At 44.6% G+C, this 17110-nt stretch overlaps 1 protein-coding gene across 1 annotated transcript; it reads left to right on the top strand.

The window, feature by feature from the left end:
* Positions 1-10138: 10138 nt before the first annotated feature.
* Positions 10139-15401, top strand: LOC136953766 (uncharacterized). The gene is made up of 5 exons (XM_067247171.1): positions 10139-10342; positions 11079-11144; positions 11304-11367; positions 12921-13100; positions 13220-15401. The coding sequence occupies exons 1-5, from the start codon at positions 10141-10143 to the stop codon at positions 15399-15401; spliced, it is 2694 nt and encodes an 897-aa protein (XP_067103272.1). The 5' UTR covers positions 10139-10140.
* The last annotated feature ends 1709 nt before the right edge of the window (positions 15402-17110 follow it).

Raw genomic sequence — 17110 nt, 5'->3', positions numbered from 1 at the left:
CACTGTAGTATGTGTTGCCCGGGCAACACAGGCTAATGTCATGATGCTAATACTTCAGTGAAATAGTAGACTACTGTTTCCGAAAGTAGATGTACTTCCTTAACCCTCGTGCTGCCTTCGGGTCACATGACCCAAAGGTTCATAACGAACCATCGTTGTGTTTACCCAATTTTACCCAATAAAAAAACAAATAAAAATAATTTTCTTTTAACCATTCCAATGTGGGGGGTCTGAGACAGCCCGACAGTTAAAAGAAAATGCTTCACTTTGTTTTTGTATGAGGTACATTTGTCGCAATACGAAGGTGGGTCACAATGACTGATGGGTCAGAATGACCCGAAGATAACACAAGGGTTAATAATATCAGCTTATATTGTACATTACACATCACAATTGTGTGTCATATCACAAAGTAAAACTAGAGAGGGTACAATTTCTGGGGAAATTGTAGGGTGTGCTTGCTTGCATCGGTTGCACAGGGGGGGTCCGTTTTTTATGAAATGTTTACAACTGATATTTCTGTATATTTTATATAAAAATGCATACTTATTATTTATAAACATTACATAGATTTAAAAGCATATTTTTTTGCTGCTCATTTACAACTCAAAATACGAGTGAAGTGTAGAATGAAATAGATGTCTTCTCATTTCCCCTGCAAGAGGCAGCCTCATAGCTGAATCAAAACGAATACATTTGGCAGACCGGTGTAAAAATTGACCTAATCTCTATGATTTAAACGTCCTTTTAAGTTTTCCCTTCTCGTGATATTTTCAGGCATTTAGCCTACTCATTGCGTTCATTCATTAATAAAGAACCCCCTTTGAAGATTATTCTACGACGTTACCCGGCAGTAGAAGATGGAATCGCGATTCAAACAGTACCATCTGCTAACTGAAAATATGCCCCCAAAAACGTAAATAAGCTTGACATTTATTTAGTGGAAAATCGCTCATTCATAAAAAGCTCACTGGTAGCGATCATTGTCAGTAACAACGCAAAATGCAATATAGCCCTGTGTGGAGAAGTTGCCCCGGTAAATTGTACTACTACGGTACAGTACTAGACTACTGCTGTGTTCGTCTTGGTAGCGATTGCGTTGGTTGAATTGGATTTAACGTTCCGTTGTACGGTTTAAGCTGAAATTAATTATTTTCATGAACAGATTGACAACGTTTAGGCTGTGGCAATGAAGTTCAGGTTAGTAGATAGTAAGTAAGGGGAGTGCCGAACATGTTCTGTCGCCGTTTGACTTCCTAAACAGCTGTGTAGTGTAGATGTTTTTGTAGTGTGTCTCGCGTAAGCTACAGCGTTGCAGTGAGCTACACTGGTTTGAAACCACAGGTAATGGTAATTTCACCACCAAATCGTTTACTAATGTCAGAATAAATCCTACAACGAAAATGTATATGTGAGGAATGTTTATTTTAACGATTGAAAACAGATAACGCTACATTATAGACCACTGTAGTATGTGTTGCCCGGGCAACACAGGCTAATGTCATGATGCTAATACTTCAGTGAAATAGTAGACTACTGTTTCCGAAAGTAGATTTGCTAGCCACAGTGACTGTGGCTAGCAAATTAGCCACCGTTAGCTTCACTTTTCGCCACAAAAACTTAACTTAAGCCTAAACCATGCAACAGAACGTAAATTCCAATAGAAGCAACTCAATCGCTACCAAGACGAAACTTTTGACACCTACGTTGTCTATGTAGGCCAAATATTGACTGAGTTTTAGGGGGGCAAAAAGAAATAAAAAAAATTATTATAATAATATATATGTGAGAGAACAAAGGTTGTGCTCTCGCCGAAGGCTTGAGCACACCCAATGAGTAAATAGTTATCACCCTGGCCTCTTTTCTTGTGGCGTTTCTGCAGCTGCCTTGCAATAAAGCTATAGTTAGCCTAGCTATCCTCTAAGTTAACAGATGCTAAACGAATGTTCTGGCAAAGGTAGTCACGCGTGTTTTTGTGACGCAGTGACGTTAGTGACGCAGTGACGTTAGTAACGTCAGTGACTGTGGCTAGCAAATTAGCCACCGTTAGCTTCACTTTTCGCCACAAAAACTTAACTTAAGCCTAAACCATGCAACGGAACGTAAATTGCAATAATCAAATCAAATTTATTTGTATAGCCCTTTTTACACGCAAGCATGTCACAGAGGGCTTCACATATGCCCATAGAACTGCCCCTCAACCAACCTAAACCCTCAAAGAAGACAAGGAAAAACTCCCAAAAAACTCTCAACAGGAGAAAAATGGAAGAAACCTTGGGAGGAGCAATTCAGAGAGGGATCCCCTCCTCCAGAGACGGTTGGTGAGAGAGAGGAGCAGAACACAGGCTAAACATAGTCATACAGTGTCGGTGGGTTTTTAAAACACCAAAATCCATTGTTCAACTTTATAGATGTAGGACAGGACCGGGAGACTCGCGACCAGGTCCAGCGTTGGCTGACCGACGACCAGGCAGGTACTGACAACTCAAACCCCCCACACCACAAGGGATGTGTGTGGGGGGGGACAGAGAGAGGAGAGCAGGGATTTAGAGGATGCCAGGAGCAGATAACAGTTACAGTCATAATAGAATGAGATCCCCACCGGTCAAGTGTGGACTGGTGCAGCAATTTAACAGAGCAAAAAAGGGGAATTTGATGCAACCCCACACACCAAGACAGCGACAGCCCCCCCCATTTGGAACATGAAATCTGTTCCAGGGGAAGAGAACTCTAAAATAAGTTATACTTATAGAATAAGGATGGAAGCAACCCGTCCCCCATTGCCTCCAACTAGTAACATACTTACCTTTAACAGTCGTAGAATTGACTAAACAATAACGTTTTTAACCTAATTTTAAATGTCGAAACAGTATCAGACTCCTTAATTGAGACGGGTAATTTGTTCCAGAGAAGAGGTGCTCTATATGAGAACGCCCTACCTCCAGCTGTCTTTTTCTTAACTTTGGGAACCACCAGATAGCCGGCATTTTGAGATCTAAGTGTCCTTGCGGGGCAATAGGGTGCAAGGAGACCGGAGAGGTACAGTGGTGCCAATCCATGCAGAGATTTGTATGTTAGTAGTAGAACTTTGAAGTCAGCTCTGGCTTGGATAGGGAGCCAGTGTAGAGAGATAAGAGTAGATGTTATGTGATCAAACTTTCTTGATCTGGTCAATAGTCTAGCAGCAGCATTTTGCACCCGCTGTAAATTTTTTAGGTGGGTAATTGGGAGGCCAGAGAACAACACATTGCAATAGTCCAATCGGGACGTAACAAATGCATGTATTAGTTTTTCGGCATCATCCTTTGAGAGAAATTTTCGTATTTTGGCAATATTACGTAGATGGAAAAATGCAGTTCTGGTAATTTGCTTAATATGGTACTCAAACGAAAGGTCTGGGTCCATTGTGACTCCTACATTTTTTTCTAGCTGGCTTTGAGAGACTTTGACGCCATCTAGGTCTAAGGTCAGATTGGGAAAATTATTTCTATATTTTTTAGGACCGAAAATTTGAACCTCGGTTTTATCCGAATTTAGAAGAAGGAAATTTGCAGTCATCCAAGCTCTCAACCTAGAAACACATTTTTCCATAGCATGTGGAAATTCTCCAGACTTTATAGACATATATAGCTGAGTATCATCTGCATAACAGTGAAAATTTACCCCAGAGCTTCTAATTATGTTTCCTAAAGGCAGCATATAGAGAGAGAATAACAGAGGGCCTAGAACTGAACCCTGTGGTACTCCGTATTTTACAGTGGAGCTCCTGGATGAGCAGCCATCATAGTGGACATATTGTGATCTATCAGATAGATACGATCTAAACCACTGAAGTGACGTACCAGAAATCCCAACATAGTTCTCCATACGTTCCAAGAGAATCTCATGATCCACCGTGTCAAAAGCTGCACTTAGGTCTAAAAGAACCAGGACAGAGATAGAACCCGCGTCAGAAGCTAAAAGTAGATCATTGACTACCCTGGCTAATGCAGTTTCAGTGCTGTGGTGGAGACGAAATCCAGACTGGAGAGGTTCATAAAGCTGATTTGAGGAGAGGTGCTCAGTGAGCTGTTGTGCCACAGCCTTCTCTAAAATTTTGGAGAGAAATGGCAAATTTGAAATTGGCCTGTAGTTGCTAAGACAACCTGGATCCAGGTTTGTTTTTTTTAGAAGGGGCTTAATAATAGCTTGTTTGAAATCGATGGGGACTTGGCCAATTACAATAGATTCATTAATAATACTAATCATGGGTGGTCCAATAATAGGGAGAAGTTCCCTACAGAGTTTAGCAGGGAGGGGATCGAGAAGGCAGCTAGTGGGTTTCGAGGAGTCTATCAGCTTGATGAACGCTTCCATAGAAATAGGGTTAAAGTGAGTGAGAGCCTCAACATGCAGCATGCTTGGTATAGGGGAAAGTTCAGTGTTGATGGCCACTCCTCCAGGACTAGTCTGTAGTTTGTCCCTTATTGCATAGATTTTTTGGTCAAAGAAATCTAAAAAATCATTGGGAGAGAAATCTGAACTAACACAGAGTGTACTTTTCTTAGTGAGACTTGCAACAGTATCAAATAGGAACTTAGTGTTGTGTTTGTTCTTACTAATCAACCTAGAGAAATAATCCGATCTGGACCTGATGAGGACATGCTTGTACTCCATTAGGCTGTCCTTCCAGGCCAGGTGGAAAACCTCCAATTTAGTGGTACGCCACTTATGTTCTAGTTTTCTAGTGGACCTCTTAAGAGTGCGGGTTTCCTCTGAATACCATGGAGCCAGTTTCTTGTCCTTTCTTTTCCTTGGTTTGAGAGGGGCAACAGAATCTAGGGATAGCTGAAGAACCAAATTCAGATCCCTCGTTTTAGTATTTAATGATTTATTTGGGACGTCGAGGACAATAGAAGCAACTCAATCGCTACCAAGACGAAACTTTTGACACCTACGTTGTCTATGTAGGCCAAATATTGACTGAGTTTTAGGGGGGCAAAAAGAAAAAGAAAAAAATTATAATAATAATATATATGTGAGAGAACAAAGGTTGTGCCCTTGCCGAAGGCAAAGCACACCCAATAATATATATGTGAGAGAACAAAGGTTGTGCTCTCGCCGAAGGCTTGAGCACACCCAATAATGTGACGAGATTGAATTTAAAAAACTCACCAGGGACAACGACAACATCGGCAACCCTGCACTATGGATTATTATTTTGATTTCATCTTTAAATTAAGTGTCTGAACAGGACTGGTTGTGCAGGCACACTAGTGATGGGTCGTTCGCGAACGATCCGGCTCTAAGAGCCGGCTCTTGAAGGTGAACGTCGGGAGCTGGCTCGCATATTTGAAGAGCCGACTCTATTTTTAATAGATTAATACAGCCTATAAAAACTAAATGATTATGAAATAATGAATTTTAATTGTATTTAAAATAATTGATTAATTCAAAGAACAACAAAAAAATACTTGTAGGCTTAAAGGTGCACACGATCATCCTCACATTCTGTTCCTGTCAATCCTGCATGAGGGAGGGCCGAGCCAACTCACACACAGTCAGAGAGTAGTCAAAACTCGGAGGAGAGCCATGACAAATCAATGCATTTTTTAAGATATGTGGTTACGATCGAGTATGATTTCATTTCATAATTTAATTCAAATAGTTTTCACACCCATCATAGTCAAATTCATAGTTAAAACATGTATTTTTTAAAGAGCCGTTCGGGAGCCAAAAGAACCGGCTCTTTTTGGTGAGCTGAGCCATACGAGCCGGCTCACGAAAAAGAGCCGGAATGCCCATCACTAAGGCACACATGATTAGTTTCTCCTTCATCTTGAACCTAAAAAGGCTCAAGACGCACTTGTTCCGGGAGTACAACGGTACTTAGGAACGGTTCGCTTGACCCGATGTTAGTTTCCTCAAGGATCACAATGACTCTTGCTTAGAGACTTGTTGCTCTTGTGGTTAGTGGTAACTGATTAAAATTTTTGGTTCTCGCTGTGATATATTGTTTTATTACTGTTGCTTGCTTTTTCCCACAGGTACACTTGCACTTATAGCTGTTCATGTTGTTTGGTTGTGACTTGTTTAACTACATGCTCTTATGGTTCTTCCCTTTGGCACTTACTTTGGTTGTTCACAATGTGTGCTTCATGTTTTGGCTACTCGCGATGTTTTTTGGCTATCTTGTTGTTATGATCAGTGACCTATGCACTTTGTAAAGCTCTCTCTTGGAAGTCGCTTTGGATAAAAGCGTCTGCTAAATGAATAAATGTAAAATGTAAATGTAAAACCTAGATTCTAGGTTAGAAATGTTGACAATGACCAACAGTTGCTACGTTACAAGAAACAAGGAACCAATCCGATTGGCCAATGCTCTTCATTGTTCCACTGGTCAAACTTTTTTCTGTTTCTACATCTTTCAATTATTAATACTTTTCAGAATGGGTTTTATTCGCCAAGAAACATCACAAAGACAAGGAATTTACTGTGGCAGGAAGGTGCACACATTAAACATATAATAATCTTAAATAAGAAGTGTACAAGTCTAACTAATACTAAAGGTTTAAAAATGTAAAAGGTTTAGAATTAAATAAAATATAAAATGGCTCTAACATAACGCTTTAACATTTATGAAATTAAATAAGATACCCTTTTCATCACTCTTTTTTCTCCTTTTTCAACCGTGAGAAAATATTGCAATGCATAACAATGACAGATATACTTTTAACACTGTCTCACCATTTTGGTTTCAAAGCAACACTTTTTTTCACCTTCATACTGCTGACATACTTTTGTCTGCTATGATATTGATAACTGTTATGCAATATACTCTTCATCACTATATTTGCTCATTTTTCTAACTTCAAACTTTTTTCTGTTTCTCAATCTTTCATTCTTTAATACTTTTAACACTTAAAAATGTATGAAATCAATAAGATACTCTTTTCATCACAGTTTTTTCTCCATTTTCAACAGTAAGAAAATATCGCAATGCATAACAATGACAGATATACTTTTAACACTTTTTCTCACCATTTTGTTTTTAAAGCACATACCTCTTTTAAAATTTTTGTAAAACCTTCTTCACTATTCAAGCCATCAAAACAATCGTTTCAACTGCTTTCAGCAAACACACACATTTTCTTCAGGAAATGTACCTTTCTAGTTTTTTCTAGCACTTTAAACTTTAATACCTTAAAAACTTTACAAGTTATCAATGAGAAAAGTAATAGCACACTAGAGCAGTTCAGACTTTATCAAATTAAATTTGAACGGTGTTTCTAGCTTAAACGGTGTGAAAGGAGTAGGCGAGCAAAAAAAGTGGGAGGAAAAAAATAAAAATAAATTATAAGTATGCAGAATAACAATAGTGTTTTTGCTTGCAGCAAACACACTAAATATATATGTGAGAGAACAAAGGTTGTGCCCTTGCCGAAGGCAAAGCACACCCAATAACCATCACATTAATGACTTCAAACTAACTTGAGTAAATTAACGAGGTATAAATAGATGTAGTATGGTTAAGGACACGCCTAGTACGGGAGAGGGAGACTAGAGCATAGAACATTAGTATACTATACGATGTATGACGAAGCAGTTGACAATAAAATAAATAAAATAGGATATCATTATTTTTATTGGACAACACAACAAGGTATACTATAACTCAAATGTCTTTACTGATAAATGCTGAGTTTTGAAGTCAAAAGGTTCACTCGTAAACAAACGTGACTATGACTAAAATGGGGATGAAATTACATGTTTTATCTTACAGAGAGTCGCGAGAGAGTCTGCTAATGACTAAATGAGATCCATGCACAGACTTCCATCGCAGGTCATCTGGCAACATAGAGGGTGAACTTGATGTGGCACAAGTTACAAATCGTTTTTGCAAGTAGGCCTACACAAATCTTTTTTGCAAGTACACACATCTTTTTTGCAAGTTACAAATCGTTTTTGCATGTTACAAATCGTTTTTGCAAGTTACAAATCTTTTTTACAGAGCTTCCTCTCCTGGCACTAATTTCACGTCATACTTTTCATAACAATAATGAATAGAGCCGTGGCCACTTTATTGTGGAGTCTGTGGACCTGTCTTGGCCATTTTCCCTTTAAATAACTTGCAGGTTCTTCTGCACTCTGTGCACGCTGTATAGGCAACTTCGCAGAGCAGCATTGCTCAGGTTACACCGCACAAAAACAAGCGCCTCATTATCCTTGTCCTACCGGAGAACACCGACCAACTGGTAAAGCATCCACCGGTACCAACGGTAACTAATGATTCTGAAAAACAAGTGAGTAGGCTAAACGGGTTTTGGACGCGTTTTACTGTGATCTGGACAGTGCATAATCTAGAGATTGGGTTACGAAAGCATTGTAACTCAACATGAAGAAAGATGATGCAGCAAAACAATTATGATGACGTGTTTCTGTGCAGTGAAATATGCATTATAACCGTAGAATCGTTGTCGTATTTTAAGGATTATTTGTCTCTTAATTTCTCATTTGGTGCATGCGGTAACGGAAATGATCAATAATGCAGTGTGCCGGGTTATTCACGGTTGTGCATCCTGTTATTTTAGACCATGTTCATATTCTCGGTAAGATTGTATCGTAATGGGAGACTAATCGACGTTATGCGTTAAGATGCTGTAATTTGTGTGTGAGCCGCCTCTCGAGGACAGTTGTAACTGCCAAGGGCAGATGTGTCGTCATGGCCACGGGCGGGGCGCTGGGTGGTGTATAATTAAAACTTGGTCTGGATGGGAGTTGTGTTGTGCGGGATGATCATCGTGATTGTCCTCAAGGCTACCCCATTTGACTAGAAGGCCGATGTCAGGGGCAGGAAGTTTCTGTAGCAATGCTAACCTTCAACAAAAATAACACGATTTAAATACTTCTTAAACAGTACTTGTTTTGAAAGGTATTATCATTGTGAAGCAAAATAGCAGAGTATATTACATCTAATATAGTTACACTAATTCCTAAAATATATTAGTGCTTAAATGGCTAATATAAGCCATAATTGGTTAATCAGTTCCATTTAAGCTTATCATCTCACCAACACCCTCACACAAATACACATAGACACACAAGAGGTAAAGGGAAATGAGCCAGTCATTGATAACTTCTGGGAGGCATGGCATACAGTATAAAATCAATAACAAATTTAAATGGAATAGCCTGTCTATAATTAGAAAACAGGGTAGCACAGAGAGAGAGAGAGACAGAAAAAAAATATTGTGAAAATTCCCTACTTAGTCAATGTACTTTCTGGACTGCTTGATAGCCTGGAAAACACCACACGCACAAACCCTCGCACACGCATGACTGTGTCATCATCAGAATGTGTGCTGTCCTGTTGGAGGTCACAATAGTGCTGAGTCACATTTCAGTTCATCTCTTTCTCTCTCACACACACATTCTTTCTCAGGCAGATGACACATGAATGTGTGTGACTGGATCTGTGCACTGCATTGACACTAATGATGGCCTTATCAGGAATACAGAGACTACGAAGGCTGCCTTATGCTTCCGAAACCTTCCCGAACACACAGAAACATACACACACTCACACACACAGTACTATAAACATAGCGGCCTGTGATAGGAGACAGAGGGGCATGAGAACGGCTGTTTTTTCTTCCCAAAAGACACTCCAAGTGTGTGTGTGTGTTTGTTTTAAGGGTGCATGAACAGTAACGGTTCAGAAAGATTTTCTATTCTCATCCATTCACATTTTGAATGTTCCCCTTCTAAGCTGTGTGTGTGTGTGTGTGTTTGTGTGCGTGTGTGTGTGTGCGTCTGCTAGGGCAGATAAAGTGTCTCATAGGGAGTGCTAGTGTAGAAGGGGTTGAGAGCTGGCTTATCTCTCCTGACAACAGCTCTGATGTACAGACAAGACAACCCAGTAAGGTCACACATGCACACACCGACCATGCTGAGAACAGCAGGCCGTAACTTCTGCCCTGATAAGGAGGGGGGGGCAGCCCCCAAAGATAAGGTCCAGCTAGCCTTACCCCTCCTCACTGTGTGCCCCCCCCCCCCCCCCCCCCTGCTTCTGTCTGTGTGTGCATCTATGCCAATCACCAGAGCGGCCGCGGTGGTACAGTTGGCAGCCGAGCGGAGCGCGTGAACAGTCGAGGCTGAGCGATGACGGACCTGGATGCGTCCGTGGTGGGGGAGCCCCCCCCGCCCTACATGATCTTCCTCCTGGTCTTCCTCTTCTTCGGCACGGGGCTGCTGGGCTTCCTGGTGTGCCACCTGCTGAAGAAGAAGGGTTACCGCTGTCGCACCGGTGGGGAGGAGGACGAGGAGGAGGACGTGGAGGAGAAGCTACCTCTGCCTAACGACGGTACGGGGGTATCACGCTGATGGGAGAAACAACAAAGCAGAATAAAATATGCTGTAAGGTTAGCATTGGCTTGTATTCATATTATACTGGCTAACATGGAGGCTAATGACAAGCTTCCTTTGGCCAGTGATGGTAAGGGTCAGATAGAGTACAATAAAATACATAACAATGCAATAGAAGGAGGTGTAAGGTTAGCCCTAGCCAGTGTTAATATTACACAGGCTAGCATGACAGTAACAGTTACACTGAACTGAATAGAAAGTTTAAATTATTTTGAACTGGAAGGCTGTTAGAATAAAGTTAGCTTGCATTTATATGAGCTAACATTAACATGCTCATTAACAGTAGGGTTTAGACTGAATGGTATAGGGTAGAGGGATAGTAGAGTAGGTCAAGGTTAATTGTAAGGTAAACAGGCTAATATGAGTACAGTAGAAGCTCACACTGCCCAACAATGGGAGGAATTACAGAATAGACTTGGTAAGTTGTGTTAATACTACTGTAAAGGATGTTGACTCAGCTTGAAGCATCTATAAGCAGAGATACAGTATCCCAGGTTTCCATGATAGATCACATTCACACAGTTGAGGGCGACTGTTGTCCCTGGAGACCTTGGTATTGAACCCTCTTGCTAGCTGCCACCAAGACAGATGGGGAAGGTCACACTGATGTTGCACGAGGCGTGGTGCCTCCGAAGAGATCCAGCGCTGATTCTTCTCTCTCTCTCTCGTTTCAGATGATGAGGAGGAGGATAACCAGGACACTGTGGAGCAGATTCTCAAGTGCATCATAGAGAACGAAGGTAACGGTCAGACATCCTCGCAATAGCTTCAGCCTGAACCCTTCAGGTCCCTCACCACAGCACAGAGTTTGGATAGATGGAAACATGGTCTCTCTTTCTGTCATTCTATCTCTATTGCACTCTCTCTCACTCTTTTATTCTCTCTCTCTCACCTTCTAGCAAACATGGAGGCCTTCAAGGAGATGCTGGGTAACCAGAACGTCTGTGAACGACATGACCCCAGGTACGTGTCAGGTTAGGATACGGTACAGCAGGATACTCGATAGCATTATGATATTGTGACTGGTATTCTGCTTAAAATAAATGTGATTTTTTTAAATGAGGAACGATAAAACACAGCTCAAGCCAACGATAAGCGTCTTTGGACATGAGCGGGCTGAATGGAACTGTTTAGTGAGTCTGATAGGTCGAGACTGGGGCTGTACAGGACATGCGGAGAATCAGTACTGTTGAGCTAGTGAGAAACAACACTTAAAGTGTAACACTAAATTCACACTCCATAGTGTGTCCAGAAGGCATGCATTTACAATAGAAGCATGAGAATGACCATTGGTTTTAGTTACAGTGTGCTACAATAAATACAATGTAGGTGTATTGTGTCACTGTATATTCTGAAACCTGGTCCCCTCTCCTTCTGTAAGACAATAAGGCGTTGTCATGATTCTTGTATTGTACTGTTTTGTGTTTAAAAAAGAAAAGTCTAAATTCAGCAGGCCTGTTTTGCAGCACCGGTTATACCACAGGTTTAGGGTGGGGTCCCCTTTCTGAGGAGGACAGAACAATGCCAGGTGTGACTGTGAGTCTGGCGGTGCCGTGCCTTATTGAGGAAACTTTGTCTTGTGCTGTTCGCTTCTGGTATTTTATCTGTCAGGGACTGGAGGCTAAATGCTGGCACTATGGCTAGAAGTCTGTCACTGTCGCAGTGATGGTATATGGGTGGATATTTGCCTTTCAGCTTCATGTTTCTGTGTGTGTGTGTTTGCATGTGTGGGTGTGGGTGTGCATTGCCTTGGACTGTCTGTAAGGCTCCTGGGACCATGTATGTAGTCAACCTTGCAACATCAGCAACTGTATTAAACACCTGGTGAGAGAGAGTACAGAGGGGATGGAGAAAGAAGAAGGGAGAGAAAGGTCTGTCTGGAGAGGGACAGACTTACAGATAGAGTGACAGAGGGACAAACTGACAGACTGGCAGACAGAGGGACAGACTGGCAGACAGAGGGACAGACTGACAGACAGAGGGACTGACTAACAGAGGGACTGAATAACAGAGGGACAGACTGACAGAGGGACAGACTGACAGAGGGACAGACTGACAGAGGGACAGACAGAGACACAGACAGAGGGACAGACTGACAGACAGACTGACAGACAGAGGGACAAGAGGGACAGACAGAGGGGCGGAGGGTCAGAGTGAGGGACAGATCACCATGGGGACCAACATTTCACAGAGGGGCTCAGTATTCTATCACTGGCTGCAGAGCTGCCAAACTACAGCTTTTTGAAATGTCTGCCTGTGTCAGCCATAAAAAGATGTTCTGAGCCCTGGCTGAGGTTGTTTTGCTGAGTCATGTTTGTCTGGGGGAGAGTAAAACCAGCCATGACGTGTTAACGTTTACATTTTCCCTTGGGTGTTACAAGGTTATTCAGGGTGTACCATTATCTGCAGTCCTCATAAATAAAGATCACATATTTATATATATTTTTTACTATAGTTGAATCAGGCAGGTCAATTGAATTAATTATTCAAACAGCTGATGGAGTGCTTGGTTACAGGCTGCTTCGTAAGGAGTCACTGGGGGGCATCCCTACCCACCATCACACAGTGCACTCAGGCAGCGATCACAACTCCTGCCACCTGTGTGTCCAGGGGCGCTCCAAGAAGGCCCGGCACCGCAGCCGGCCACAACGCCCCAAAGCCCGGCCTGGGGAACAGACGGTCTTCTCAGTAGGCAGGTGGGTCGAACTGGACTGGAACCGGGCCAGACTACTGGAGGGAATATGTGGTAGTAAAGCCACAACAATGTCACAGGTTACATCTTTGTTGTGTTTTCTGTGTGTGTTTCCTGTTCCAGGTTCCGTGTGATACACACAGATAAGAAATCCAGCCTCCAGGGCTCCACCAACCTGCAAAGCGCTGATTCAGGCGACCAGCTGGACCAATCAGAGGCGCAGGACAGTGAGAAGGGGGAGGAGCCCCAACAGAAAGAGGGGTACAACCTGAGGAACATGTTTAAGGATGTGAAGCAGCCAGAGTCCACCAATGGGGTGGTCCCTTCAGCCCTGAAGAGAAAGAAGAGCCTAACCCTGTTCTCCCTGAGGAGGGCGAGTGACCCCCAGGGAGCAAAGGTCACCATACAGCCTATGGTGAAGGAGGAGCGATACCCTACCAGAGTCCCCCCACCCCCTCTCCTGGAGGAGGCAGATCTCCTCAAGCAGACCTCTAGTCCTACCGCATCCCAGGCCCCGACCTCTACCCCTTCTTCTGCTCCTAAACTCAGCCCCACACCTGCCCTGGCCTCCACCCGTAGCCCCACACCTGCCCTGGCCTCCACCCCTAGTCCCACTCCTGCCCTGGCCTCCACCCACAGCCCCACACCTACTCTGGCCTCATCCCCTAGCCCCACACCTGCCCTGGCCTCCACCCGTATCCCCACAAACCTAAGTCCTACCTTAGGCCATGGCAGTACAACCCAATCCTTGTCTCTCATCCCAACCTCTCCCAGATTACTAGCCCCCAGCCCTCCCTCTGCTCACAGCCTCTCCCCTGCCTCACCTCCTGCCCCAGCCTCATCCCCTGCCTCTGCCCAGTCACTCCCTTCCCGTAGTTCAGCCTCTGCTCACAGCCTGACCCCTGGCACACCACAATCCGCAGCCTCCTCCCCAGTCCCAGCCTCCTCCCCAGCCCCTGCCTCCTTCCCAGCCCCAGATTCCTCTCCAGCCCCTGCCTCCTTCCCAGCCCCAACTTCCTCTCCAGCCCCTGCCTCCTTCTCAGGTGCTGCCCCTTCCCCATCCTCTGCCTCTGACCGATCCTTAGCCTCAACCCTAAGCCCGACCCCAGTCCCCCCACCCCCTCTCCTGGAGGAGGCAGATCTCCTCAAGCAGACCTCTAGTCCTACCGCATCCCAGGCCCCGACCTCTACCCCTTCTTCTGCTCCTAAACTCAGCCCCACACCTACCCTGGCCTGCACCCCTAGCCCCACACCTGCCCTGGCCTCCACCCCTAGTCCCACACCTGCCCTGGCCTCCACCCTTAGTCCCACACCTACTCTGGCCTCATCTCCTAGCCCCTCACCTGCCCTAGCCTCAACGCCATCCATCCATCCATCCATCCTCACCCCAACCTCTCCCAGATTACTAGCCCCCAGCCCTCCCTCTGCTCGCAGCCTCTCCCCTGCCTCTGCCCAGTCACTCTGTTCCCCTAGTTCAGCCTCTGCTCACAGCCTGACCCCTGGCACACCACAATCCCCAGCCTCCTCCCCAGCCCCTGCCTCCTCCCCAGCCCCTGCCTCCTTCCCAGCCCCAGATTCCTCTCCAGCCCCTGCCTCCTTCCCAGCCCCAACTTCCTCTCCAGCCCCTGCTTCCTTCCCAGCCCCAACTTCCTCTCCAGCCCTTGCCTCCTTCTCAGCTGCTGCCCCTTCCCCATCCTCTGCCTCTGACCGATCCTTAACCTCAACCCTAAGCCCGACCCCAGCCACTCCCCCGGCTCCAGCCTCTTCCTCTACATCTGCTCCTGTCTCTCCCAGGCTAAGGCTGGACACCAAGCTGGCCTCGGCCAGAGTCTCCCCCAGTCTCAGTAAAGCCTCCCTCACCCCTGAAGAACCAAACCTCCAGGCCAGGAGCAGCAAGGCCAGCCCAGACAGCACCAGGGAGTTCTCTGTGTTCCGCATGGTGGAGCTGGAGGAGGAGGGGTATACTGGGGCGAGGGAGGGGCTTAACAGGGGGAAGAAGGAGCTTTGCATGGATCAGCGGGAGGAGCCTGTTAAAGGCGAGGGCCTATCAGGGATGGACTTGAAGTCCTCTACGAAAAAACAGGAGCTGTTTGCTCTGACACCAGCAACGAGGGAGAAGATTCCAGAGGCTCCGATGGAGAGCCCTGGAGGAGAGGGGGAGGGTCCGAAAGCAGCGGGGGAGGAGCCTAGGGATGACATGGTGCAGATGGAGGACATTAGAGGCTGCAGGGTGAGTCAGGGGGAGGAGCCTGAGTCCATGGAGGAGAAGAGGAGCTCAGTGCTCACTCAGCAGAACAAGTTCTGAGGCTCGGTCTGACAGACACCTCGGCTCACTGCGGGGGGAGGGGAGATCGGTCTGCAGCAGGGGGGAGGAGGGAGAGACATGAGGCCTCTCTCCCTGACCACAGTGGAGGAGGTGGCTTGCAGTAGGTCTGGGGAGATGAAGATGACAAACTTTAAGTCAAATTCCCGACATGGGAATGACAAAGTGAAGAGTGAAGCCTAGCACCTCAATGGAACATTATAACAGATATATTAGGACAGCAGCAGCCATATTGGCCACAGCACAACTCCAGCCAGAGAGGGACTGGCTGACTGGTCATTAACAGACTAACCCAGTTTCACACCAGGCTCCTAACTGACTGGATCTAGCAGGCCCCCAGGCTCTTACAGTACCAGGATTAGCTAGCCTGTGATACACCTAAATAGGTTTGTTTAACAGTGGTGTCCAGGTAATAGACACCTGACCTTTAGAAAATATAACAAACAACAGACCCAGCTAGCTGTATTGTACTACAGACCCAGCTAGCTACACAGTATAGTCTATCAAGCTACACATCTGGTTGCAGTATAATACACTTAAAGGATCCAGGTGGAGTACTATTAATCTACTTCCTTCTAATCTGCTCTGTTCTGCTATACTCTACTATAGTATATTTTATTCAATTCAAGTCTACTATAGTCTGCAGAGCTACCAGCTCTGGACTCTTCTCAATGACCAACATTTAAAAAAGAAACAATCAATCAAATGTAGTACTATGTAAATGGACAACAACAAAAAACTATGTGATGTGTATACTATATGTTTGTGTGTAAACATAACCATCATGGGCTATTTCTCCTCTATAACCTACTGGATCACAGCAACTAACAGCTTCAGTCTAGCTCTCTATCAAAGCCATCTGAAACAACCGGCTAGGTTTCCTGGACATCTTCATTCTACCTCTTCATCATCCAACCGTGTACTAGCCTACCCTGACTCTGCAGAACAATCATGCTCTATTCAATGCTGAGTGTCAGTGAAGAATGAAGAAGGACGAAACGCAAGCGCTGGCATGATTGGCCACACCCCTCTGTCTCCCTCTCTTTCATCCAAGCTCGAAACTAAGCCATGTTATTATTGTTCAATTAGGAAAGTAAGCTTTTGAGATTTTGTTTGAAGTTACATTGTCGCAAACAGTAGGAGTGACCGACCCCCCTGGGAGGAGCTCCCAGGAACAGCAGAGTGAAAACAACCACTGAAGAAGATGGGACATCTGCATTTGGAATATCCTGAGTCGATTGTGCTCTGTCTCCCCCTGCTGTTCACCACCACGCTTCACACCCCCAAACACCACACCAACCCTCTCCTGTCCTTCGTATGCACTTTTAGCCACATGAGCAAAAAGACAGGGATTTAATAACACACCTCTAGGATATGAGGCAGTACTCTGTGTGATGAGGAAGACACTTAGACTGAGACTGACCTAAGCAGGTTTGTGTGCTAGTGAAGAGAATATGGTTGAGGATATTCCTGGCTTTTACTTGACCTAATACGAACAATGTGAAACTCCTGAATTCTGGATCTTGTCTGGTCAGGCCAGCCTCCTTGAAGACCGCATCTTCAGACCTGCTTTGTACACATATATTAGAAAACATGGCGTCTGTAGTTACCTGCTATGTATCTCCAACATATAAGACCATAGTTTGAAAAATGATTTTTGTTACTGAGTCACAGAGCAGTTTAACATGAAG

This window comes from Osmerus mordax, chromosome 12, assembly GCF_038355195.1.
Source record: "Osmerus mordax isolate fOsmMor3 chromosome 12, fOsmMor3.pri, whole genome shotgun sequence".
Classification (NCBI taxonomy): Eukaryota; Metazoa; Chordata; class Actinopteri; order Osmeriformes; family Osmeridae; genus Osmerus; species Osmerus mordax.
This window is presented reverse-complemented; position numbering and strand designations above follow the sequence as displayed.

What these genes read in the sequence shown, in the direction of transcription:
- LOC136953766 (XM_067247171.1), top strand. Translation starts at nt 10,141, where the DNA reads ATGACGGACCTGGATGCGTCCGTGGTGGGGGAGCCCCCCCCGCCCTAC. An exon ending in GCTACCTCTGCCTAACGACG is followed by an intron (nt 10,343 to 11,078) that starts GTACGGGGGTAT and finishes CTCTCGTTTCAG; the next exon opens with ATGATGAGGAGGAGGATAAC. An exon ending in GTGCATCATAGAGAACGAAG is followed by an intron (nt 11,145 to 11,303) that starts GTAACGGTCAGA and finishes CTCACCTTCTAG; the next exon opens with CAAACATGGAGGCCTTCAAG.